The sequence below is a fragment of the Entamoeba dispar genome, genomic scaffold (genome assembly GCF_000209125.1).
Source record: "Entamoeba dispar SAW760 scf_1105229462641 genomic scaffold, whole genome shotgun sequence".
In the NCBI taxonomy this organism is placed as follows: Eukaryota; Evosea; order Mastigamoebida; family Endamoebidae; genus Entamoeba; species Entamoeba dispar.
Genome location: NW_001855294.1, coordinates 3,779 through 28,577, shown reverse-complemented (window position 1 = coordinate 28,577; position 24,799 = coordinate 3,779). Strand labels below are relative to the sequence as shown.

Sequence of the window (24,799 nt, the reverse complement as noted above, 5' to 3'; positions counted from 1 at the left end):
ATAGTATTCAATTACTTTTAAAGTAACATTTCTTTTTATTGAACACATTAATATTAAATTATTCAATTAATATATTTTTTTGGTAAATCTAAGTATCTAATATTTATATGATTCTAATGTCATAAATTTATTTTATTCATTGTTTTCTTCCATTTTATTTATTATTCAATTATCTTATTTTCATAGGAAGATATATTGTTTTTTTTTTGAGTGTTTTGTATTAAGAAGAATTCTGTATATATTCTATTGAATTGAGTATAATATGTTTTATGAAAGAATCCATCAGTTTTAATGATATTCTGAAGAAGTTGTTTTATAAACAGTAGTTGTATTCTGGAATAGAATAACAACCAATATAACTGACAAAATGGTTTTTTTTTATTTTGAAGTTGTTGAAGAAAATATTTGATTGTGTAATTAAATTGATTTTTTTTTTCTTTAAGACAACAAAAGTATTATTTATTGAGAATGAATTTTCAATCTATCTGTTCAAAGAATTCATTGAAATTTGAAAAAAAAGAACTTTATAAAAATAAAATCAAAACAATTTCAGTTAAAATGAAAACCTTATCAAATAGTTACAAAGGAGAATCAAAATTAAGTAAAATAATATTTAAAAATTCATATTCTACAACAACAACACCTCCATTAGAAAAAACATTATTTATGTTTTCAAATATTTGTATTATGAATAATGATTATTTAATTGAAGGGAAATTAGAGTTATGTTCAATTGATGGGATTATTACATTAAAATACATACCAACATTAAATTTACAAACAAATTCAACAGAAAATTTAGGAGAATTTGAATATATTTTAAAAGTAGAACATATTGAATTAATTGAAATTTTAAATACTAAAATAATTAATTCAACTACAAACAAACGATTCTATCAAATTCATTTTAAAACACAAACACATGTATTTCTTATTTATCCAAATTTCTTATTTCCAACAACTGCAACAATAGATATTCTTATTGAACAAATTAATATGAATGGATTTAAATGTATTTTAAATCATCCTATAAAGAAAGATATATTTCCAATATCTTATCAAGTTAAACAACAAATATTTGATAATGAAAATTCTCAAATTGATAAACATATTCCAATTTCTCAAAAACATAAAGAAAATGAAACAATTTTAACAAATGGTATTGATAAAGTATATAAATCATTATCTCTTCCATCAACAATACGTCATAGATCAAAAAGTGTTTGTTTAAATATTAATTTAAAATTAAATTCACAAAAGAATATTGAAGAGAAACCTAAAAGAAAATCATTAAAATTAACAAAAGAAAATATTATTAATGAAGAATTAAATAGTTTTTATTTTGAATGGAATAAATTAACTGTTGGAGAAGAAATAATTAATCCATTTACTAATGATGAAATAATTAGATTAAATACATTTTATTCTGGATTAAAAGAAAATGTAAGAGGATTTGGTTGGAAGAAATGTCTTGGAGGATCATATGAAGAACTTTATGTTCCATCATTAATTATTGTTGAATATCTTAATATAATTAATTTAGAATGGTGGAAAAAAATAAAAGATAATATTTTAAAAGATATTCCAAGAACAGAAATTGATGGAATTTATTTTAAACGTGAAAGTCAAGACTATTATAAAATAAAAAGAATTTTAGAAGCATATTGTGGTAGTCATAGTAATATTGGATTTAAACAAGGAATGACAGATATTTTAGCAGTTATTCTAAAAGTAGTTGATGATGAAAAAGAACAATTTTCATTATTTTGTAATATTATGGAATTTATATCACCATTTTGTGATAATACTATGGAAAATATTTTAACTGGATTTGGATATATTATTCAAATATTAGATAATGAATTATATAATGTAATAATGAACAAATGTAATGGTTTTGTTTTTGTATATCAATGGTTAATTCTATTATTTAAAAGAGAATTTAGTTTATCAAATATCTTTAGAATTTGGGATTCTATCTTTGCTTATCCTTCAAGAAAATTTCATTTATTTATTGGAGCATCTATTTTATTAGATCATTCTCAAAAAATAAAATCAAGTGAATTTAAATTTGATGAATTATTAATTTATCTCCAAAGTCTTCAAGGATTTTTAAAAACTGATATTATTTATAAAGCTGATTATAATTATAAAACTTTCATGGAAATTGCTTCTATTTCAGTAAAAAGAATTGTTTTTGGAAGTGATACTATTCTATTAAAAAATACTAAAAAAGATTTATCTCCAATAATATCTCAACCTGCCTCTCCTAAACTTTATCTTCTTGATGATATAGATTCAAATATTATTAATCAAATTAAAAATAAAATTGGTGTTGAACCAATTATTCATCCTTTACCTCAAAATCCTACTCAATCTCAATTACAACTTCATTTATTAGAAGTATGTGATCATGATAATTGGTATAGAAAATTAAAATATGAATTAAATATATCACATCTTAATTAATTATTTGTATTCTTATTTTAAGTTTCTTTTTATTTTTTAGTTTTCTTTTTAAAAAAACATCAAAATTTATTTATAATTTATATATTAATAAATTAATTCTAATTAATCTAAAATCTTTAAAAATTCATTTTTAATTTAACTTTTCTATGAAAATCATTTCTTTTATTCTTCTCTTCTTCTTTTTGTGTTTTGCTAAAACATTAGAACAAAAAAAGAAATTACAAATTACAAAACCTGAATTAGAACGATTTAAAAAATTAATTTCAAAACGAATAGATAAACAACTCTCAAAAAATCCTATTGAAGTAATTCATACACATCATTTAGAACATCTTAAACTTCATTTAACATTTTACAAAAAAGAATTAGAGAAATTAGTACATTCAAAAGACCAAATTGATAAGAAAAGAATTCCAAAACTAGCAGGAAAAATTAGAAAGATTACAATTGAATTAGCTAATGAACAAAAACGAATTAATTTAAATGCAAAGAAAATGGCAAAAGAAATGAGCAAAAGTATTAGTAAATATAGAAAAATGTATATTGATGAAGCCCTTCAAAGAGCACAAGGAAATAAAGCAGCAACAAACATTAGAAAAACAAAAGAAACTTTTCGTGAAGAAATTGATAAAATTAATCTTGATCTTATCAAACAAAAAGCATCACACCATCCTCCAATCAATCAACATGTCACTAAGAAAAAATTAGAACAACTAAAGTTAAAAACAAAAATCTTAATGAATCGAACTATTCAAAAGATTGCTGAACAAAATGGATTAAAACAAGAAGTTAAAAAAGCAAATATCAAAAAAACATTATTAAAGAAAGAATTATTTGAAGTAGAAAATGAACAAAGAAAGAAATTAATAGATTTAGTTGGAAATTGGAGAGAAAAACTATTAGATGTTAAACTTCAAATAAGAAAAAATCAAGAAAGATTAAAATCTACTGGAATTCCTGAAATAGAACAAAAACACATTCAATTACATTTAAAAGAATTAGAAGAAAGAAAAAGAATTATTAAAAAACATGTAAAAGAGACAGAAAATAATATTATTATTGAGTTAAGAAAATTAATCAGAAAATCTATTGAAAGAATCACTGTTATTGGTGAAACAATGGTTATTCTTTCAGAAAGAAGTGCAATACAAAGAAATAATGGTATGATGAATGGTGTTCGAATTCAAGCAAAGAGTATAACTGGTAATGATAATATGTGGAAAAAAGTTAATGGAAAAGAAATTATTGGACCAATGAATACAAGTCAAGAACAAGAAAGTCAATTTGAAGAAAAGAAATTTAGAAGAGTTGTTATTGAAGAAAGTAAAGCCATTGAAGAAGAATTAAAAAGACATATTCAAAGAAGAGAATGGTTAAAAATGGCAGTTCAAAAAGGAAGAAATGTTATTGGTGAATTAGATATTGCTAACAATGATGTTAGAATGTTAGAAATGGGAATAGAAGAAATTCGTAGATATGTTCAAGAAACATTAGTTAGAGCACATAGTGGTTGGGCAATTAAGATTGCAGAAGGAATTTTAAAACGAAAGAATGCATTTGAACGACTAAGAAAATATTGTGAAAGAATGGGTAAGAAAGGAGAAGAATGGGAAGCTGAATTCCATTGGAAAGCTCAGGCAGAAATAGGTAAAGGTATTAATGGAATTAAACAATTAAATCTTGAATTATTAAAATATGCACTAAAAGAATTAGATATTGCAGCAAAACAACTTGGAGAAGGTATTCAAATAAATGATCCATTAATTGAAGATTTAAGAATTAATTATGATGAATGGAGAAGAGTTGTTAAAAGAAGTATAGATAGATTATATCAAATAGAAAGAATTAATACCCATTTTGAAAAGAATAAAACAAAAGGAAAATTATGTGAGAGATGTTTTGTTTTAGCTAAAACAATAAGAAGTGCTATATTTGAAAGAAAAAAACAAAATATTATTTTTAATTTACTCAAAAAGAAATGTGATAAATTTGAAACAATTGGAGCAACTGGTCGTTGTAATGAAATTGCAATGAAGTTAATGACATTGTATGACACTCATTCACTTGACTTTATCTCATCAACAAGTCATGAAATGTGTCAAAAAGTCAATATGTGTTAATTTAAAAATTTATTTTCATTTTTAAATAATGTTATTTATAACATAAATTAGAAATAATAAAAAGAATAATAAAAAGAACTATAAAAATACCATAACCCTGAAACATCATAAAAACATAAAAGAAATTAATGGTTAGAAAGCTTAAATATCATGAATCAAAGTTATTGAAAAAAGTTGACTTTGTTGATTGGAGTCGTGATAAAGGAATCAGAAAAGCAGGAATTATGGCTCGATTTCATATTCATGATGAAAGTGAATTTGAAGCTTATGAAAAAGCAGTATTAAATTTAAGAAAACTTAGTTTTTTGTTACAAAAATTACCTAAAGATGATGCGTTTCGAATGGTATTAACAAAGAGAATTTGTGATAGATTGTTTGTTTGTTAATTTAAAATGTTGTTCATAAAAACTATACTAATAATTGTTGTTAGATATGATTTAGGAGTTATCATACTACCAGAAAAGGGATTACATATGATTGATGTTATTCATGCTTCTGACTTTTGTAGAAGAAGATTAGCTATTGTTGTAAAAGCAAAAAAAATGGTAACTGATGTCACACAAGCAGAGACATTAATTCAACAAGGTCATATCAAAGTTGGACCTGATGTGATTAGAAATCCAGCATATATTGTTTCAAGAAAAAAAGAAGATTTTGTGACTTGGGATGATGAATCAAAGATGAGAAGAAAAATTAATGAATTCAAAAGTCAAGAAGATGATTATGATCTTGGAGGAATAGATTAATTGATTGTTTGAAATAATTTTTCTATTTGAACACTCTAAAAAAATCAATTAATAAATTTTTCAAAACATTCTTGAAGTATTGAATGGTTTAAAAGAAGAGTCATATAATAATCCATTATTTCTATACGACTATTCTCTGATTTAATTGTACATTGTGTTGTAACAATTAAATCTTTCAATATTATTTGTTTTTCAGTATCTTTTTCTGTGATTAATCGTTGTATGAGTGATTTAAGAAGAGGAAGAAGATTAAGAAGAGTTCCTGTAGTATTGATGAGTTTTTTTAATGAGTCTTTGTATTGTTTAATATTATTTAACTGAGATGTAGTAGTAATTAATGATAGTACATCTTGAATAAATTTAATATTGTTTTGAATAAGCCATTGTTGAAAATAGTTACATAGAACTAAAAGTAGTTGATATGACTCTTCTGAAAGAGAAGAAGATTGGATAAGCAAGTGAAGAATTGACATTTCATATGGAGTTACTTCACATAAACCAAACCATTCATTACATTTTAGGAACAATTTTGAAAGAAGGATATGTTGATGTGAAGTAGTATATTTTGGTATTAATTCAACAAGTTTAGTTGTAATCCAGGTATTATTTTCTGATGATTTATCAAATAGTTCAATACATATTAAGGCATTTTTTAATGTTGTTATACCAACAATACAATCAGTAATTATTGTAGGTAATTCATTTTGTTTTGAAACAAGTTCTTGTATTATTGTAATTGATTTATTTTTTATTATAGGAATTAAAGAATTAATATCTTTAAAGAATAAATAATCTCCTTTATAGAGTAAGAGAGTAATTAAATCAATGCATTCTTGACTCTTCCATTGTGAAGAAGAATCAATTATTTGTTTTTCAGTCCATTCATAAAGTTGTTTATCATGGACAATACTATTCATAGAGTTATATTCACTAATATTTTGAATTTGTTCTTTGTTAGAATTTTGAATTTGATTAGATTCATTTATTTTATAAAATAGAATTGATGCTGATAATGAATTACTCACCGTTCCATATCCATCTTCAAGGATTCTTTTTTCATTATATTCAACAACAACTTTATCATTACATTTCCACCACTTTCCATTATTATCTTTAATGATTGAGGTATAATGTCCCATTTCTGTTGTTCCACTATGTAAAACAAGTCCATTTAATTCCATTTCTTTATCTTTCCATTTCATTTTAAGAGGAAACTCAAATCGTTTATTGAATTTATAACTTCTTCCTCCTTCAATAGTTTTATTTCTATTAATTCCAATGATGAGATTCTCAGATGATTCATAACTTATTTGTTTGATTTGTTTTGTTTTCTTATTACAAAATGGACAATCAATATCATTCATTTCTTCTTCTTTAATTAAATTATTTAGTGCTTGATCTAATGATTCATTATTAACAGAATCTACAGATATTGATGTGTTTATTTCATTTCTTTCACGAATTTTTTGACATTCTGTACATTTCAATATTGTTTTTGTTATAATTTTAAATTCATTGATACAATTGTTAGTTGGTATTTTGTTATCTTCATTAAGAATATCAAGTAAATTAGTTAAGAAGAGATATGCATCATCTTGAACACTAATATCAATTTTGTTAGATGGTCCAAGAATGTTTTCAATAATATCTCTTGTTACAATCCAATTTTTGTTTTGTTCCATTCGTTCAAATAATGTTTTTAATATGAAACAAGAATCACCACAATCACTTTGAAGAATAGACTCTTTAAAAGATTCATTATTATGAAGTTGTTGAATGACACTATTAATATAACAAGTTGCACCACAATTCTCCATTCCACAATATTTATTTGAATTATTAGATTTAATAAATAATGAATTAATGAATTGTTGGTGATATTGAGTGATTAATTGACTTACAATTTGATTCATTATTTCATCTTTATTTGGTAAATAAGATATAAGTTGATAAACAGTATTTCTGAGTTCTTTAAATTGTAGTGGATGAATTGAAATAAGTTGATTAATAATGATGTGAATAGTTTTATTGATTAAGTCAATTATTTTTTCATCAATAATAATTGCCTGTATAAGAATTTTGTAGAGTTCATACAATAAATTATCTTGATCATCTAAAGTGTCTTCAGGTTCATGTCCTTTAATTAGTTCAATTGCTGTTGATACAATTAATGGGAGAATACAATCTGGTAATTCATCAAATGGTGCATATTGAACAATATATCTTACAAAATTAATTAAAGGGATTGGAGTTTTTTCGTTGAACCGAATGTAATGAGGAACAGCTACATAACCCAAAGTAGGTTGGTTAAAGATAAAAGTAACAATTTTTTCAAATAAGACAACACCATTATTATTCATGAGATGTTCATCCAATTGATTAATGAACTCTTTTGCATTTGCTATTGTTTCTATAGAAGAAGTTAAATCAGGACAAGGGGGATATGATGGTTTCCAGCTGAGCATTATTAGATGAGTTAATAGTTTAGTAATAATTTTATAAAGTTATTTGTATAGTTTTCTATTAGATTCTAAAAAAATAATAAAATAAAAAAAAAAAGAAAACTTATATAAATAATTTAAATTTCAGTTTATGACAGACAAACAAATGGAATTATATTATCATACCCTTCAAGAGGAATCACAAAACCGAATTGAATTTATTCAGAAAGAATATAATAGAATAAAAAATGAACTTAACTTAAAAGATCAAGAAATACAAATATTAAAAGAGGAAAATGAGAAATTAAAAGAAGAAAGTGAAAAATGTCACAAACCAAAAGTTTGTGATTTAAAATTAACAGAAGAAGAACTTAAATATTTTAAAGAATGTATTATAAAAGTTGGATTAAGTTATGATGATATTAAGGATTTAGAAATTCCATCTGCATGTAATTCTGAGAAATTAAAAATATTATTAGAAATGATTAATGACATAAACAAAAATTAAAACCTTTATCTAATTTTTTGGTTGAGATGAAATTATAATTTAAGAAATTGTTTCGATTTTGTTCAAATAAAAATAGTTAATATTGAACTTGTTTTAGAATGAATTTCAAAGGAACAATTTTCATATTGGTATAATTCAATATTATCATCAAGAAGTGTTGGATCTTCAGTTTTGAAATTTAATTCTTTCCATAATGATTCTGGTGTAACAATAATACCATTAGAGAATTTTACATTAAAGAAACATTTAGAATAATTACCAAAGAATGTATCACTTGGATTATTTGAATGAACAACAAATTTTTTAATACAATGAGTTGTTGAATCAAAGAGAATATCAAATCCTTGTGAAAAATAATTATAAAAATAATCTCCAGTTGTTTTTACTTTCTTTTCTCCTTGTGGAAAACCAAGATCAGCAGTTACTTTTTCAACATGTTCTTTGTGATATAATATTATATTTCCTATAATTAATGATTGAGCAAGAACGTCAATATCAACTTGAAGAAAAGATAACCTATATTCATTTAATGGTTCTACTTTATCATCTTTAATAATAATTTTTGTTAATCCTAATTTCTTTTTTTCATTTCCTTTCTCTGCAGTACCAGAAAATTGAAATATAATAGATCCATCATATAATTCTGTTATATTATTGATTGTTCGTTCTTTTAATTTATTAAATGCTATAGATAATTTTCCAAAATTATCTTCTTGATCTTGTGGAGATGCTGATGTATGCACAAGAAATTCATGAGTAGATCGTTTTAGTTGAACTTTCATATGTTCAATTTCAATACAAATAAGAATTTGTTTTTTAGTATCAACATATAATGTTAATGAATGTGCCAAATTTTTAATAATAATTCTTCCTGTTGTTGGATATTCTTCATTATAACTAATATATGTTTGTGCAGAGTTGGTTGCACTTGGTCCAATATCTAATGACTTTAAAATTTCAAATAATGGCATTCCAAGTTTAAATGGTCCAACACTAATTCCTTTAATAACATTGAATGGTGATTGTAATATCTCATTCATCTTTTTATTTTTAAGTTTTTAGATTTTCTCTTTTCTTATTTTCTTTCTCAAATAAAACTATTTGTTTCTCATTCATTCCCTTTCTTTTACAATGAACTTCTATAAAGTTTCATCACTTCTAATGTTTATTTCACTCTTCTCTCTCTTTATTTGTCCACAATTACTTACATTCATTCTCTTTCTGTTCTTAGCCTTTATTCATTTCCATTTTATTCCTTACCACAACTTAATCCCAGTGTCTTTAACTCTTCCTGTAGAAAATCTTTGTCACAAACACAAGATAGTTATCCTTTCTGACTTCCACTTCCAACAAGATCAAACAACTTTTCATCCCAAATTAATTAAACAATCAGTTGATATAATATTTCAGACTAATCCTGAATTAGTAATTTTTCTTGGGGACTATATCCAACTTGCTCATGAAGACATTATACTCTTTATTAAATCTTTTGAATTTGTTGCACATAAATTTAAATGTATTGGAATTATCGGAAATCATGACATTAAACTTCGACCACCAGATGATATTATCAAAGCATTACAATCTATTGGTATTTCAATATTATTAAACGAGGAATATGTATTTGATTGTATTCATTTCTTTGGGATTGATTATTATACAAATAATTCAACTTTAGTTCTACCACAAAACCAACAGATTATTTTATTGTCTCATACTCCTTCAGTGTTAAATGACCCAATCTTTTCAGAATCGAATGATATTAATCAACAAAATATTCAAATCAGTGCAATATTTTGTGGACATACTCATGGTGGGCAAGTCATTATCCCATTTATTGGTTGTCCATTATTACTTTTCAAGGCATGGATGTTGAGATGGTGGAAAATTATGTATTTGAGATTATTGGATTTACAAAAATGGAAAGTTATCCATGGATTATATCATTTACAATACAACCAAACATCAATTCCAGTTTATGTGACATCTGGAATAGGAAGTCATTATGGACTTAGAGTGAATTGTCCACCAGAGATTGTTGTTATTGATTTAATTCCTCAGTGATGTTTTTTATGGTTTGTTTCATTTAAAATCATAAATCAATATAAAAAAGTAATATTATTTACAATCTTCTGTTATTTTTGATTGAATATAGTGGTCAATTAGAAACTCAACTACTTCACAATATGATTTACATTGTGTATCCCTTCTAATCTTCTTCAATTCTTCTAGTGATTCTAATGAAATCCTGATTTTAGGAAACTTCTTATCCATTCTTTGTGATTTAACTATTCTCATTTTCTTATCTTTTGTCTTACTTATTTCATTACTTGGGTTCTGAATGAATGTATTTCCATCAAGTATAACAGAGACAGGTTCAAAGCATGTTAAGTTCATGTTTATAATAATAAGATTGTGATTAATCAAAAGTTATCGAAACAAGTGATTTTGAATAACCATTCTCACTTCCATTTCAATTGTATTTTTATAAATAGCTCATACCAATGAGAATCTGTGCCACTTTTCTCATATTTCCCCAAAAGTCTCGGGATGAGTTGTACCCAAAAGTAAAAACGAAGTGGTGTAGAGTATAAAATCTGCTTTGTTCTTACTTTTTATTATTTTAGAACAACTATAAGATACATTATTATTAACAAAAATTATTTCAAATAGTATAAGTTCACATCCAAAAAAAATAATAAGACTATGAATAGCACTTTTTATTACAAACATAAAACCAATTACCCTTTTATATTGTTTTTATTAGAAATATTCTTTGTTTATCTATTACATTAATTAGAATTTAAATTTCTTTTTTCATTGTTTTATATTTCTTTTACAAATTCGTTTGGTATAGTATTTAAAGAATGGTAATATTATGTTCTTGAAACTGTTTTTCATTTGAATCAAAGCAAGTTTAAGATAATAATGAATAAAGTAAATTGAATCAAACCCCCTCTATTATTTCTAGCATCAAATGTAATTATGAATAATAAACTTATGGCAAACATATAATTCATTCATTTTTATAAGTTTATATTTCTATTTTAATGTTGTTAAATATCAAGAAATGAATAATACATTTCGATGAATAACAGAACAAATTAATAGTCATTATAATGATTATTGTTGTAATAAGAATTAGTGGATAAATATAAGATAAAAATGAAATATCAAGATAAAAGAAATATATAAAAGAAACAAAGAATGAAATATTGAAACAAAAGAAATATAAAAGGATATACAAAATTAAATAATATGATATAATAGAAATTAAAGAAAAAAGAAGATATTAAGTATAATGGAAAATCATATTTAATGGATTTTGTAAAGAAATAACAAGTTCACGATGATTCGGTGTGGTGTGAAATGTTCTTGATATTCTTTTCCACAAAGTGAATTTGTTATTCCTTTATATTCAAATGAAGATTGTTCACAATATGATTTTGTTTTATCATTTTCTTTATAAACAAAAATATCACCTAATCCAAATTCAAACAAACATTCGTCTGATTGATTAAATAAATAAAATGCATATGTGGTTTATTAATATCAAATTTCATCATTCATTTTATTCTTCTTTTTGATTTTGATGAAAATAAAAATGATTTTGGATCATTTACCTCTTCTCTAACTTTATTAATTTATATTAACATATCCTCCAAATTTATCTCCATCTTCATCTTCAATAATAATTATTATATGTTCTTTATTTATTATTCTTTGATTAAATATTGATATATTCTTATTCCAATTATCATTATCTGAATCAAATATTATATTGGATACTTTTCTATTTGTCCATTCTTCTAGTTGTTTCATTTCTTCATTTGTATTCATTCCTTTCATTATTCTTATCTTTCTTCTTCTTGTTTCTTTCTTTCTTCTTTTTTCTTCTTCCTCTCTAATTAATCACTATAATATGTGTTCCATTCTTTTTTCTTTTTGTTAAATGATTCTGTGATTTTATCTTTTTCTTTTGGTGCTCTGAATATTTTATTTTTCATTGTCATTTCTTCAATTGAAATGATTTTATTGATTATTTCATTCCGTGTTTTACTTAGTATTTCTTCATCTGAATTACATTCTTCTATTATTTTCTTCATTTGATTCTTTATTATTTCTATTCTTTTAATTGTTTCTTGACTTTTTTCTATTACCATTCTTCTTCTTCTTTCTGTTTCATCATTTCTATCAAATATTCCTTCTCCTCTTTTAATAGCTTCTGAATATGTTTCATTGTCTTGTATTTCAAATATTTCATTTTTAATACTTCCTAAATAATATTGATATTGTTTATTAATATCATCAATTGATTGTTGAATATTTGGAATTGTTTCTATTTCTTCTTTAATGAAATGAGTGTTCTTGTTTATTAACTCTTCCATTTTAATTTAATGTATTTAAGATTAAAATCAGATGATTAAATACTTAAATACACATTATAACACATTATTTTATTTATTATTTTATTATTTTAATAAACATCATTTCATTTTATTCATTAAATTAAATGTTATTTATTTTATTATTATTTTAAATAACAATAATATATAATAAAATTAATAATAAAATAATAATATTTAATATTATTGTTATTTATCTATAATTAGTTCATTTTTTATTTTTATTCAAATAATGCCAAAAAGTTATTAATAATATCATAAAATACCATAGATATATATGTACCAGATAAAAAGAATAAAACTGGTCTAATAATTGATATGACTATTGTGGCAGATCATAATATTAATGGAGGGTATTTGAAGAAAAGAAATATCTATAAAGAATAAAAAATAGGGTGATGAAAATAGATAAATTAAAGGATGTTAAAATAATTGGAGTAGTAATTTCAATAAATGGGCTAATAAATATAGAAAGTATTAAAATAATTAAATAATTAAAAATCGAAATTGACATCATTAAAGAAATCAAAAACCATATAATTAAAAACATGATAATGTCATTGAACATTGCTTCTATCACAACCAAACATATGTTGTGAAACTACTAGAAAACGACTCAGGGTAGGACTAGTCTCCACTGAATTAGGAACAATAGAAACAAATTCTATTAATGCTTAACTTATTTCTTTTCTATTTATTTTTTCTATTTCTTTATTTTTAACTCCTTATTTACTATTATTTCTAAACCAACAATTTGTTATTCTGTTTCTTTGTTTTTATGTGTTTTTTTTCTTTCTTATATATATTATTCTTGTAGTTATACATCTTTTATTTATTTATTTCTTTGCTTTGATTATAATTTTTATTTCTTTCTTCATTCTTTTATTTTTACTTTAATTTCTTCTTTAACTTTCTCTATTTTTATATTATTTGGATTGATTATCCTTCTTATTCTATATTATCATTTCTTCTCTTTATCTTCTTATTTTTTATATATTTCTGATTATTCTCATTCTCAATTTCACTTCTTATTCTTTTAATTTTCATTTCAATTTCATTTATTGTTAATAATTTAGATTTCTTATTTGTATGATGTTTATTATCATTATATTTACTTTGTTTCTTATTTATTTTTATTTCTATTCTTCTTTTTCTATTCATTTTTCTCTTGTTATTTCTTTTATCACTATTATTATACATTTTATTGTTATTGAAGTCCTTTCTTTTCTTTGAATTTGAATACCTGTTTGTTGTTTGATTTTCTTTACAGTATACACGATAATATTCAATATCAAAAACAATAAAATTTGATGTATATTCTGGATTGATAAAAGAATCATGTAACTGAAAAATGCAATGAAATATAAATAAAATGAATAAACATTAGATGTCATTGTTGATGAACATCGTTATTATTATAACGAATCAAGTAAATCTTCTACTCTAGATGCTAGAAATCTTCTTTTTTCTTCAATAGTACCTAACTTATTAATATCTTTCTAATTAAATAAACAAATAAAAACAAACTAAAATGCATTTTCATTGTTAGTGAATAATCTAATAAAGAATCATTAAGATATAATTCATAAACACCAATTCCATATTTTGCTATTTGTAACATTAACCTTAAATCATCAGCAAATTTCCATTCTGATTTTAAATAAAATTCTTGAAGTTCAATAGGAATAATAAAATTATTAATTTTAATATTTTTAACTGCACGAGTAATTCTTCTATATAAAACCACATTTGTATAAATATTAACTTGTAATGTCCTTTCTTTAATAAATGAATTAATAACATTTTCTTGCAATGAAGTTTTGTCAAATACATTAAACTCATTTCCTGAATTCCATGTATTAATATCATTTCCGAATCTTAATAAATAGCTAACAATCATTTCTGCAAATTTTCTTGATTCTTTTTCTTTGATTATTGGATGAATTTTTTTTAATAGTTTCATTAATTCATTATAACTTGATTCATATTTTTCATTAAAATAATCATCTTCCTCAACTGTACAATTCGTTTCAAATGTTTCTGTTTCTTCTGTTGAATCATTTGCTCCTTCTTCTTCAATACTGAAATTAAAATAATTACTAACGTTTTCATTTGAAAAAGTTATTAAATAATTCTTGTCATCGTTATATACTTCTAATCCTTTTTCTATTTTATTAGATTTATCTTCGATTTTATCATGACTTTCTTTTTTTTGAACACCCATTGATATTTCATTATTAATAATTTCTGGTTTTATTGGAATTATTTTTTTAACAATATTTTGTTTTTCTTCTTTTTCAACTATTGTATCACGTGGTTTCTTTGATTCATTTCTTTCAGAATTAATAATATCACTTTTAACAAGAAGTAATTTATCATTATCATTTGGTTGTATTTTTAATTGAGTAATAGTAGTATTAGAGTTCTTTAACAATTGTTCTGCTTGTTGTTTTGATTTTTCTATAAGTGAAGAAAGTGATTTTAGTTGATTAGATCTTTTTTGTTCTTTATTTTCTGGTTTGTTTATTATTTTTTCTAATGGTGATAATGTTCTGAGAGTGCTCTGATCTTCTTTCTTTTGTATTTCTAATTTTTTATTAATTAAAGGATTAATTTGAGTTTGAGAAGTTTTAGGAGTTGAGTATTGTTGAAGTATATTATGACTTACTCCCAGAGGAGGGAGATCCGTTGCATAAAATTCATTATTATCAATTGGGGGAAGTTCTGAATTAACATCCGATGTTAAATCAATAGAATCTGTTTGTTTTTGCTTAATTGAATAATCTTTAGAAGTTCGATTTTGTAAGTTTGAAAATGGAGTGGTATAAGAAATTGGTTGATAAAGAGGGTAATTGTTTTGTTGCTGATTAGAAGAAATTTTGATTTGTTCTTGAGAACAAGGTGTTAAAGTATTTACTTGTTGATGTAAATGAGTGGGGTTATGTACTTTTGATTGTATTAAATCATTTTGTAAAACTTGTTCAGGAATTTTTTGTTGTGAAAGTTTATTTAATACTATTGGTATATGGTGATGATATGAATGACAGTATCTAGTTGGTATAAAACTTTTTTGGTATTTAGGAATTTGAGTAGATCGATGAAATTGTTCCATTTGTGGTTGATTTCTTTCATTCCTAATACTGTGTTGAACTCCTAATGAATTAAGACTTTTATGAATAGAGTATCTATCAAATGGTTCATTTATATGTCGTTCTGATGGTGTTGAAAATCCACATTCATTTAAAGTATTTTGTTTTGTATGAAAATTTTGTTGAAGGATAGGAAAATATCCTTGTGGATTATTAGAAGAATTTGTAAAGAGACTAGGATTATTTCTTTCTCCAAAACAAAGGTGTTGAGGCATTTGAGAATTTTGAGTTTGAGAATGTGGGTGATGTTTTAAAAAAGAATAAGGTCTTCTTGCTGAAGAAGAATTGTAATTGATACAAGAACGAAAAGGTTGTTTTGGTGATTTATTTTCATATGACTGAAAATCTCTCAAACTACCTTCAGTACCCGCATCCACATCAATCACACACACCCTTTCAGGAGCTTCCTTTTTATGATGTCCTGTGTTATCCATTTGATTTTGTTTTGTTACATTTTTCTTTTACACGTCATCAATTAGGGTTTTTAAGAAGTTATAAGTTTCTATTTTAAGTTTTAATATTAATACTAAAATAATCCAAAAAGAAACTATTTCTAATAGAACGTGGTATTATTTGTCAAATTAATTTTATAACTTTTTAATTATTTTTTATGATGACGTGTTTTTTTTATTTTTCATTATTAAACCCTTATTTTTATGTTATATAAAACATATATTAATTAATTTTAAAATTATAAAAATCTAATCAAAATTAGTATAAAGATTATTTCCAAGCCATTGACCTATTTCTTCTTTGTTGTTGCTTACTAGAATCTCCAATGAATTCTGTTTCATCACCTATAACAATTGGTGCCATTTGGAAGATTCTTGCTGGATCATCTCCATCTGCCCTATTTATTAATGGTGTTAAATTGCCTTTTTTTGTCCAGTCCATTTGTAAATATGCTTTAGCAGTTCTATTACGACTACGAGCATCTTCATCACTGTTATAATAATCACTGATTGGATAACTTGGTTGTTCTTTCTTTTCTTCGATAATTGCTTGAGCAGTTTTTGGTGGTCTTGAATGGTTTTGTGGTTTAGAAAAATTAAAATCGTCTCTAATTGAATGAGATGATTTAACACTAGGAATTGGTGTAGTGTTATGCTGTGAATTAATTCTTTTAAACTTTTCTTCGATACTTGTAATTGCACTTGGTTTAATTTGTGTTGATCCTGAAGTTTTTATTTGTGGTTTTCCAATAGGAGATAATACTGGAGAGGATGCTTGTTGATATAATTTTTTATGAGTTCCATATGGTGAATTAGTAATACCACTACGGGTTAGTTGACTTGGACTTCCCAATGGTTGATTTGGTTTTGCAAGTTTAGGATATTTTTTTTGAATAGCAGGAGAAAGTTCGATGTTTGGTGAATTTTTATAAGTATTAGGAGATGTTTTTGGAGAGTATTTAGGAGCTTTTGCATTTAATAAATCAACTGGTTGTTGAGGTGTTGGATATTTTGGTTGAGGAGATGTTAAATCCTTTTTTGTTTGAATAAAAGTACTGGAAAGCATTTCTTTAAATTGGTTTTTATCAACTGGGTCAAATTTTTCTCCACTAACTGGATTTAAATATTTCATTTCTACAGCAGGTTTTTCTATTTCAGTGAACCTTGTTTCTGGTATATCTAAAGCATGTCCTCCATTTGGAACAGTTTGTTGTAAATCTGTTATTTGAGAAAATGGTTCTTCTTCCATTTGGATTTGTTTAAAAGTACTTGGGTTAGCAGGAATTGAAAGATCAGCTACAGTATTTGTTTTTTGTTGTAGTCCAAATGGTTGAGATGGTGTAAATGAATTAAACTGAGAGTTGTTTGTATTAGGATTAACTTGTTGATTAGTTGACTTTACAAAAACTAAAGTAGAAGAAATTCTTTGAACAGGTATAACATTTATACAATCAGGAAGATGATAAAACTCGTCTGGAAAATGAAGGTTATTCGCCTCGAACATCTTTTTACATTCATTCATTGTAATAATATCCATTATTTTATTCTTATTCTTTTTTTCTTTTAAAATATTAGTTCTTTTTTTTTTCTCTTTTTGATTTAACATTATTCCTTTAAATCTTTTATTAAAACTTACTTTACTTTTTTGTCTTTTTTATAAACTACTAAAAATATTTTTGAGATAACAATAAAACCCAGAAAGTAATTTTCTTCTTTCATATTTATTTTTATGTTTTATATAACATTTTATAAATATAATATTTCAAAAATTGATTAAAAATTAATAAATTAAGTTTTATTAATTCTTGACTTTTCAGCTTCACTTTGCTCAGATGAGATTATATCATTCACTCTCTTCAGACCCTTATCCATGAGTTACTTCTCTATATTCTCATCAATGATATCCATAGTATTTCATTATGTCTTTCATGTTTTTAATTATTATATCTTTTACTATTATTTCATATTCAATTATTATACCTTGTTATTTTATCATTCTTACTGATTCTTTATTGATTAATCAATTTATTATTACCACTGAAATTACTTTCATTTTAGTTTATTAATTTGTATTATTTTGAAATGGAGAAATCTATACATTTCAAGTTCATAGTAAATACTAGAATTATCTTCTTATCACATACCATTGTCATATTATTTATTATTTATATTTGTTTTATTTTATATTCTATATTAAATATATGGTATTTTATGAAATATTCTATTTTATTAACTATTTGTTGATTCAATATAATAAACATTTCATTATTTTCAATTCTTCATTAGAATTTACTCATTTCATTTTATTAAATATTAATTTCATTTTATTCTCTCTTGTTTTCTTCTCAATTTCTTCATCATTCATTATATTTATTTTATATTTTAATTTATCACATCTCTAGATATATTCTCTTGTTAATTCATGTTTATCAATTTGTATATTCTTATTTACAATATAATTTAATAATATATGTTCAATTGTTGATATTTTATCATTATAAATACTACACTACTTTAAAGTATTATTTTATGTAATTAATACTTTCTTAATTAATACAAATATACCATTTTCTTTCATTAATTTTAATTAATTATAACCATTTCATTTTATATTATTCTTCAATATTCTACTTGTTAATTTCATATCATTCATTTAATTTTCAAATTATTTTATTAAATGAATATTTACATTATTTAATTTCAATTTATTATATATATTTCATTAAATTTATTCTTTAAATAATAAAATATTTATAAAATTATTATTAATAAAAAACATATCTACTGAAAACAAAAGATAAGAATATCAGAAATATGATTATCCTCCTTTTTTAATACGAACTGTATGAATTTAAATAAGAAAGGGTATTTGATAGCATTAAGAACTAATAGAAGAAATTATGTCGTAAAGATCATTCGTAGTGCAATTAGTTAATACAAACACAATGAACATAATTAAGAGTGATGTCTTAAAGAAAATCATGGACAGTGACATATTTATATTAACAAAAAATAATTTACACAAATAAATATTGTTCAGTGACAGTACTGTCTTTATATAGGTTTAAAAGTATTCCTTCTTGTAAATAAATTGAAGATTATTTTTTTTATAAATTCCATAAAAAGTAATGATTGATTTTTAGAGATTCAGTTGATGAGTAAACGAAATAACATTTTTTTATATTGTAGTCTTATACAAAGAAGATTTATCTTTTTTATCAACTCATGAATTCTTTGAAACTATTGAAAAAATACTCATCATAAAATAAAAGAAAAAACAAATGAGAATAAAACAAATTAATATCAATAAATGATTAAAATTAATTATTTTTAATAATTCAAAGAACAAAAAGAAGAACAAAAATAACAAATAATAGATATATCCACGATTGGATTTTATGATTATTGAGAAGTGATTGTTTCAGTGATTTCAATATGATCTATTTCTACAATAGAGTTCATTTCTAAAATATGAGAATTAGAAGGTTCCTCTTCTAATGTGTTGCCATTGTTAAATATGTAAAATATTAAGCATTTCATGTTTTTAATAATGATTGTTCGTAGTATTTTTGGGGAAGTTGATTTGTAATTTTAGTGTCTTTAATCTTCTTACTGTTTCTTTATGTATCAACCCATTGATTGTTAATATTACAAGTATTATTTCTACATAAATTAATTCTCTATTTTGTATTAATTTCACTTGTAATTCTTTGTATTTATTTATTTTGTAAATATAATTTAATTCTATATTTCTATCTTGACATATGGCGACATCAATAATATATCAATTTTTTCATTGATGATTTGATAATATATATCTGGTCTTCTAGCATTAAAAGAATGGTCACTAACCAATAAATCTTTATTGTAAGTTATAACCATTTCATTATTATTAATACACTTATGAGGTGTATCAAAATCTATTTCATCAAATTCATTAAAATGGGTAATTAATATATGTTTATATATTTGTTTACATACATAATCGTGTTTTAATATTTGATTCTTCTTCATTATAGGACATCATAACAAAATATGGCTAATAGATGGAATTGTGTTATAACAATGTTTACAATAAATTAAAGCTTCACAATTAAGTATTTTAGAATTAATACTTCCTGTCATAGTTACTCCTTCTTGCATCTTTACTACTTGGAGGAATACATTTCTTTTTATATTTAATGACCTCCATGTGGCTACTGTTAATTTCATATTATTAAATATACAATTTACATTTCTTATATATTCACTTCATTTCTTTCAATTCATTTAAATATCTTTTATTTATTTTATTTGTTACAATTTCAAATACATTGTTTACATCATGTTTTATTTCATTTAACTGTATTATATTCATTAATTCATTGAAATTAATTTTCTTACCAAATGCTCTCTTCATTCTTTTAATTATTCATTTTGGATTCTCTTTTACTGCTTCTATCATTTCTCCTATTTCTGTATTTGATATTATATTTTAAATATATTCTTATTAATTCCTTACAACATTCATCTCGTGCTGACATTAATCCCATTCTCAATTCATTTATTGTAACATATAATCTACTTTTAGGGATATTTCTACTGTATACTTAGAGTTGTATCAATGATTTTCTTATTTGTTTATCTATATTCTCCAAATCACCAAGTTTCCATTTGACAATACAGAACCAATATCTTAATTTGGAGATTATATCATTATTAATTTTTCTAATTGTATTGATGCTGCTATATTTCATAATATTTAATGATGATAGAATAGAAGATACATCATTTAATAATCTTGTATAATATTTATTAATATTTATTTTATCTCCTATTTCAATACCAAGATATTTATAATGATTAACATTAGTTACTCTTAGTAATTCTGCTCATTCACTATTTATTTGATCATTGATATTATTCATTATCCCACTCTTTTCTACATTTATTTTTAATCATATTACATTAAATATTTCATTTGTTAATTTGTTTGTTTTTTTAATTTCATTGGTGTTGTTAGTTATTATCTCATCAATATATAATATGTGGTTTAACTGGACTTGTTTTTATTCTCAATTCATTTTAATAGATAACTTATTAATTTGTTTATCTAATTATTTAGATAATATATCAATAGATAATACAAATAATAATTTAGATAAACTATCACCTTGTATTATTCATCTTTCTACATTAATTTATTTAGACACCATTTAAAGAATGAAGTAACAAAAAAAGAAAAATTGAAATTATAGCCTTTTTGAAAAAAAAAATTAAGATCCAAAACTACGTAAAAACTTCTTTTTAAAATAGATTTTTATTAAATCATTTTCATTCATTTAATTCTTTTTTTTAGGTACAAAAACTGGAGTCATAGTTGACATTTGTGGTTGTCGTTGGTTTTGATAGTTGGTCATAGGGCGAAGCCCAACCTGTGCTGCATCTGGTTGTGGTGGAGGAATACTAAATCCGTTTATTAGTTTACCGCCATATCCTACTGGTCTTGATATTCCAGTAATTCCAGGAGTTAGTGGTGGTATTACTGGTTGAGCTAATCCTTGAGGAACTGTTTGATTAATTGAAGGTGTCATAATTGGATTTCCTGGAATTAGTGCAGCATTAAATTGGGTGACTCCAGTATAAACAGCAGGATTTAATTGGACGTATCTAGTCATAGGAATAGCTACACCAGGGGTTCCAATAGGTCTTCTAGTTTGGTATTGCATTGCTTGTTCAATTCTAATAGGACCTTGAGGACCTATTGGATGAGTTTGAGTATAAGACGAAGATTTTAAAGACTTTTTTGGTAACATGTCATTAGTACGTTTTCTATAATCAGAGTGTGCTAAATGAATAAACAAAGGATTTAAGTAGAAGGTTTGTATTTGATTTAATTCAATAATGGGAATATTTAATTTCTTTAATTCAGTACAAGGTTCATATTTAGAAGGAGTGTATTTAAATAATAAAGAAGGAATTTCAACTTGTTTTAAACCTTCTCTAGAGTTTTCTTTTGGTTTAAAAACATCACTTTCCTTTAAGAATTCTTTTTCTTTATAATTTTTAAGTTTATTAATAATGTCTAATATTTTTTCTTCTTTTTTAATATCTTCTATTTTTTTAGTAATTTTCTTTTCAATTTTTTGTATTTCATTATCCCAAATATTATTATTAATTATTGGATTTGTTTCTAATTCTTGTGATGTTGTGGTAAGAGGAATTGGTTGTTGCAATGAAGTAGATATCAATGGCAATTTAATATTCTTATTTTCATTTAATGGACTTGGAATAGATCTATTAGAAGAAGTAGAAACAACACTCATTAAAGGAGGTTGAGAAGAGATTGAAGGGATATTAATAAATGAAATATCAGGTTTATTGCTTTTAATAGTTAAAGTATTTAAGGTATTTACATTTTCTTCTTTAATTTCATTATTAGAAGAAGTAGTTATTTCTTTTTGATTTTTATAATGATATAAATTTTCTAATATACTTTCAACTAGTTTTTCTTTTGAAATGTGAACAACTCGTTCACATGGGATATAATTATTTCTTGCAAATTCATCTATCTTTTTTTCTTTTTTTTCATTTATTGTTGATATTATTTGATTATTTATTTTTTCTCCAACTAATACTACATCAACTGCTCCAACAATGCTTTTAATTTCAAGTCCAATACTTGAATTTATTAATATTACTGACTCTACATTAAAATATCTTAATGCGTCAACACATTCATCTGATACAATAACACACCCTCCTTTAAGTTTATATATTCCTGCTAATACTGCGGTGTCTTCAAATTTTTTAAGAATGACAATTGGAGTTGGTCGAATAATTTGTAGTGCATGTAATACTATACAAATAAATCTTATGTTTTGTGTTACAACTGCAAATTTTTGTTTATTTCTAATCAATAAATCAATAATATCTAATAACGGTTGCAATGACTGACATCTTCTTAAAGAGTCTAATAAATTTACTTCAGGTAATTTTGGAAGATGTATTGTTTCTAAAGGAATTATTTTTCTTTTTAAAATAACTTCATCCATTGCATCATTCAATCGTTGATTATCTAAATTTTTAATATCATATTTTTTTGTTTGAATATCTGATTTGATAATAAGAAATTCTGGAAATTGAGGTATTTCTAATTTAGGTGGGTTATTAAATTCTTTTGGTTTAATTAATTTTAATGGAAGAGGAGCATTTATTTGTCTTAATGTTGAAGGTGGATGAACTGAAACAGTTAATATTAATGAACGTAATAATTGAGCTAATGATTCTATATGAGAAATATTACATCTTTGCCAAAATGTAGTTGGCAAATCATTAGGAAATAATAATGAAAGGTATCGAGGAAAACAAGGTTGTAAAGATGTGATAAAAAGTAATAAAGAGTCATACTGAAGATTTGTTAATAACATTGGTGTATTTAAATCATTTGATTCTGTTAATTCATTTTCATAAACTATTAAATCAAATTTACGTTGACTTATTTGTTTTAAACATTGTTTTAATATTGAATGAGTTACAATTATTACATCAGATATTCCATTTGCAACTCTTCCAATAGTCTCTTCATCTGAATCATTTAATGCAATTACTTGTGAATATTTAGCAAAACATGGTAATAAATCAATAATACTAGTTTTAGTACGTTCATCTTTTAGAACAATAAGTACTGGTAATTTTTCTCCATTAAAATTATTGAATATTTCGATAATTGGTGGAATTTCTTTATACAATACAATCCCTGCTTTAACTTCTTCAACAATACATATGTCTTCTTTTGTATTTATTTGACACCTTTTAACAGACTCAACTGTGTTAACAACTTCAGCCATTTGGTTTTTTGTTAGGCCACCAATTTTTTTAAGTATATTCATTGGATCTTCTTTACCATCACTTTCATTAGGAAGTGGACAACTTTTAAAAATTTCTACTACTTCTTTATATTGTGAATGTTCATTTATTTTTTTTTTATCTCCACTCATCATTTTCCAACCTCCAATGGCTTCCCAATAGTTTTGAATGTAATACGATATGGTTTGTGCAATTTTAATACCACTCATCAATTTCTCTTTATTTGATTTTCTTTCCCATTCTTCTTTTTCTTTTACTGCATCTATAGCAATCTCACGAGCAGTTTCTTTAATCTTTTCTTTTTCATTTTTTATGTTTTTGTTACACTCAATCACCTCATTAATGACATTATCCCATCCTCCCAATATTCGTTTTGGTCGAGGTTGTGGTTGAAGGTTCATGCACGTTTCCATTTGTTTTTTCTCTTTTCTTATAAACTATTCTTTTACTATTTTTTATTATACTACTTTTATTTTAAATCTATCATTTTATTACTTTTAAGATTTTTTTATTTTCTTATTTTTCTTTTTGGTTTCATATTTACTTAAAAAAAAACTCAGTTTATCTTTTAAAAATATTAAAGGAAGATTAATTAAAAGATACCTTACAAATAATCCTTAACCTATAATGTCATAAAAAGGAAGACCCCTTTGTTAAAAA

At 23.9% G+C, this 24,799-nt stretch overlaps 10 protein-coding genes across 10 annotated transcripts, besides 32 other annotated features; 5 read left to right on the top strand and 5 right to left on the bottom strand.

The window, feature by feature from the left end:
* The first annotated feature begins 46 nt into the window (after positions 1–46).
* Positions 47–81: a sequence feature (AT_rich).
* A 477-nt stretch (positions 82–558) lies between these two features.
* EDI_198030 (uncharacterized protein) lies at positions 559–2,469 on the top strand (the record flags this gene model as incomplete). The annotated part of the gene is made up of 1 exon (XM_001739976.1): positions 559–2,469. One exon carries the CDS (start codon positions 559–561, stop codon positions 2,467–2,469), a length of 1,911 nt encoding a protein of 636 aa, XP_001740028.1.
* Positions 594–622: a sequence feature (AT_rich).
* Positions 839–874: a sequence feature (AT_rich).
* Positions 1,227–1,252: a sequence feature (AT_rich).
* Positions 2,301–2,331: a sequence feature (AT_rich).
* Positions 2,470–2,520: a microsatellite.
* Positions 2,521–2,530: 10 nt separating this feature from the next.
* Positions 2,531–2,608: a sequence feature (AT_rich).
* Positions 2,609–2,615: 7 nt separating this feature from the next.
* EDI_198020 (uncharacterized protein) lies at positions 2,616–4,589 on the top strand (the record flags this gene model as incomplete). The annotated part of the gene is made up of 1 exon (XM_001739975.1): positions 2,616–4,589. The coding sequence occupies one exon, from the start codon at positions 2,616–2,618 to the stop codon at positions 4,587–4,589; it is 1,974 nt and encodes a 657-aa protein (XP_001740027.1).
* Positions 4,409–4,436: a sequence feature (AT_rich).
* Positions 4,586–4,664: a sequence feature (AT_rich).
* Positions 4,665–4,717: 53 nt separating this feature from the next.
* On the top strand, positions 4,718–5,335 carry EDI_198010 (U3 small nucleolar ribonucleoprotein IMP3, putative; the record flags this gene model as incomplete). The annotated part of the gene is made up of 2 exons (XM_001739974.1): positions 4,718–4,962; positions 5,020–5,335. The coding sequence occupies 2 exons, from the start codon at positions 4,718–4,720 to the stop codon at positions 5,333–5,335; spliced, it is 561 nt and encodes a 186-aa protein (XP_001740026.1).
* Positions 5,336–5,379: 44 nt separating this feature from the next.
* Positions 5,380–7,800, bottom strand: EDI_198000 (uncharacterized protein; the record flags this gene model as incomplete). Its single annotated transcript, XM_001739973.1, has 1 exon — positions 5,380–7,800. One exon carries the CDS (start codon positions 7,798–7,800, stop codon positions 5,380–5,382), a length of 2,421 nt encoding a protein of 806 aa, XP_001740025.1.
* Positions 7,158–7,200: a sequence feature (AT_rich).
* Positions 7,801–7,823: 23 nt separating the features above from the next.
* Positions 7,824–7,921: a sequence feature (AT_rich).
* Positions 7,922–7,927: 6 nt separating this feature from the next.
* Positions 7,928–8,284, top strand: EDI_197990 (uncharacterized protein; the record flags this gene model as incomplete). The annotated part of the gene is made up of 1 exon (XM_001739972.1): positions 7,928–8,284. The coding sequence occupies one exon, from the start codon at positions 7,928–7,930 to the stop codon at positions 8,282–8,284; it is 357 nt and encodes a 118-aa protein (XP_001740024.1).
* Positions 8,285–8,346: 62 nt separating this feature from the next.
* Positions 8,347–9,324, bottom strand: EDI_197980 (uncharacterized protein; the record flags this gene model as incomplete). The annotated part of the gene is made up of 1 exon (XM_001739971.1): positions 8,347–9,324. One exon carries the CDS (start codon positions 9,322–9,324, stop codon positions 8,347–8,349), a length of 978 nt encoding a protein of 325 aa, XP_001740023.1.
* Positions 8,634–8,654: a sequence feature (AT_rich).
* Positions 9,325–9,445: 121 nt separating the features above from the next.
* On the top strand, positions 9,446–10,348 carry EDI_197970 (uncharacterized protein; the record flags this gene model as incomplete). The annotated part of the gene is made up of 1 exon (XM_001739970.1): positions 9,446–10,348. One exon carries the CDS (start codon positions 9,446–9,448, stop codon positions 10,346–10,348), a length of 903 nt encoding a protein of 300 aa, XP_001740022.1.
* A 1,069-nt stretch (positions 10,349–11,417) lies between these two features.
* Positions 11,418–11,574: a microsatellite.
* Positions 11,575–11,628: 54 nt separating this feature from the next.
* Positions 11,629–12,783: a repeat region.
* Positions 12,784–12,787: 4 nt separating this feature from the next.
* Positions 12,788–12,823: a sequence feature (AT_rich).
* Positions 12,824–12,866: a microsatellite.
* Positions 12,867–12,916: a sequence feature (AT_rich).
* Positions 12,917–13,380: a repeat region.
* Positions 13,381–13,442: 62 nt separating this feature from the next.
* Positions 13,443–14,028: a repeat region.
* A 77-nt stretch (positions 14,029–14,105) lies between these two features.
* Positions 14,106–16,273, bottom strand: EDI_197960 (uncharacterized protein; the record flags this gene model as incomplete). Its single annotated transcript, XM_001739969.1, has 2 exons — positions 14,106–14,170; positions 14,218–16,273. 2 exons carry the CDS (start codon positions 16,271–16,273, stop codon positions 14,106–14,108), a joined length of 2,121 nt encoding a protein of 706 aa, XP_001740021.1.
* Positions 14,375–14,406: a sequence feature (AT_rich).
* Positions 16,274–16,417: 144 nt separating the features above from the next.
* Positions 16,418–16,540: a sequence feature (AT_rich).
* Positions 16,541–16,562: 22 nt separating this feature from the next.
* Positions 16,563–17,795, bottom strand: EDI_197950 (uncharacterized protein; the record flags this gene model as incomplete). The annotated part of the gene is made up of 1 exon (XM_001739968.1): positions 16,563–17,795. One exon carries the CDS (start codon positions 17,793–17,795, stop codon positions 16,563–16,565), a length of 1,233 nt encoding a protein of 410 aa, XP_001740020.1.
* A 213-nt stretch (positions 17,796–18,008) lies between these two features.
* Positions 18,009–18,095: a sequence feature (AT_rich).
* Positions 18,096–18,438: 343 nt separating this feature from the next.
* Positions 18,439–18,523: a microsatellite.
* A 26-nt stretch (positions 18,524–18,549) lies between these two features.
* Positions 18,550–18,690: a microsatellite.
* Positions 18,691–18,735: 45 nt separating this feature from the next.
* Positions 18,736–18,763: a sequence feature (AT_rich).
* A 94-nt stretch (positions 18,764–18,857) lies between these two features.
* Positions 18,858–19,021: a microsatellite.
* Positions 19,022–19,025: 4 nt separating this feature from the next.
* Positions 19,026–19,067: a sequence feature (AT_rich).
* Positions 19,068–19,577: 510 nt separating this feature from the next.
* Positions 19,578–19,630: a sequence feature (AT_rich).
* A 20-nt stretch (positions 19,631–19,650) lies between these two features.
* Positions 19,651–21,472: a repeat region.
* Positions 21,473–21,612: 140 nt separating this feature from the next.
* EDI_197940 (uncharacterized protein) lies at positions 21,613–24,552 on the bottom strand (the record flags this gene model as incomplete). Its single annotated transcript, XM_001739967.1, has 1 exon — positions 21,613–24,552. One exon carries the CDS (start codon positions 24,550–24,552, stop codon positions 21,613–21,615), a length of 2,940 nt encoding a protein of 979 aa, XP_001740019.1.
* Positions 22,327–22,453: a sequence feature (AT_rich).
* Positions 22,833–22,895: a microsatellite.
* Positions 24,546–24,685: a microsatellite.
* Between the last annotated feature and the right edge of the window lie 114 nt (positions 24,686–24,799).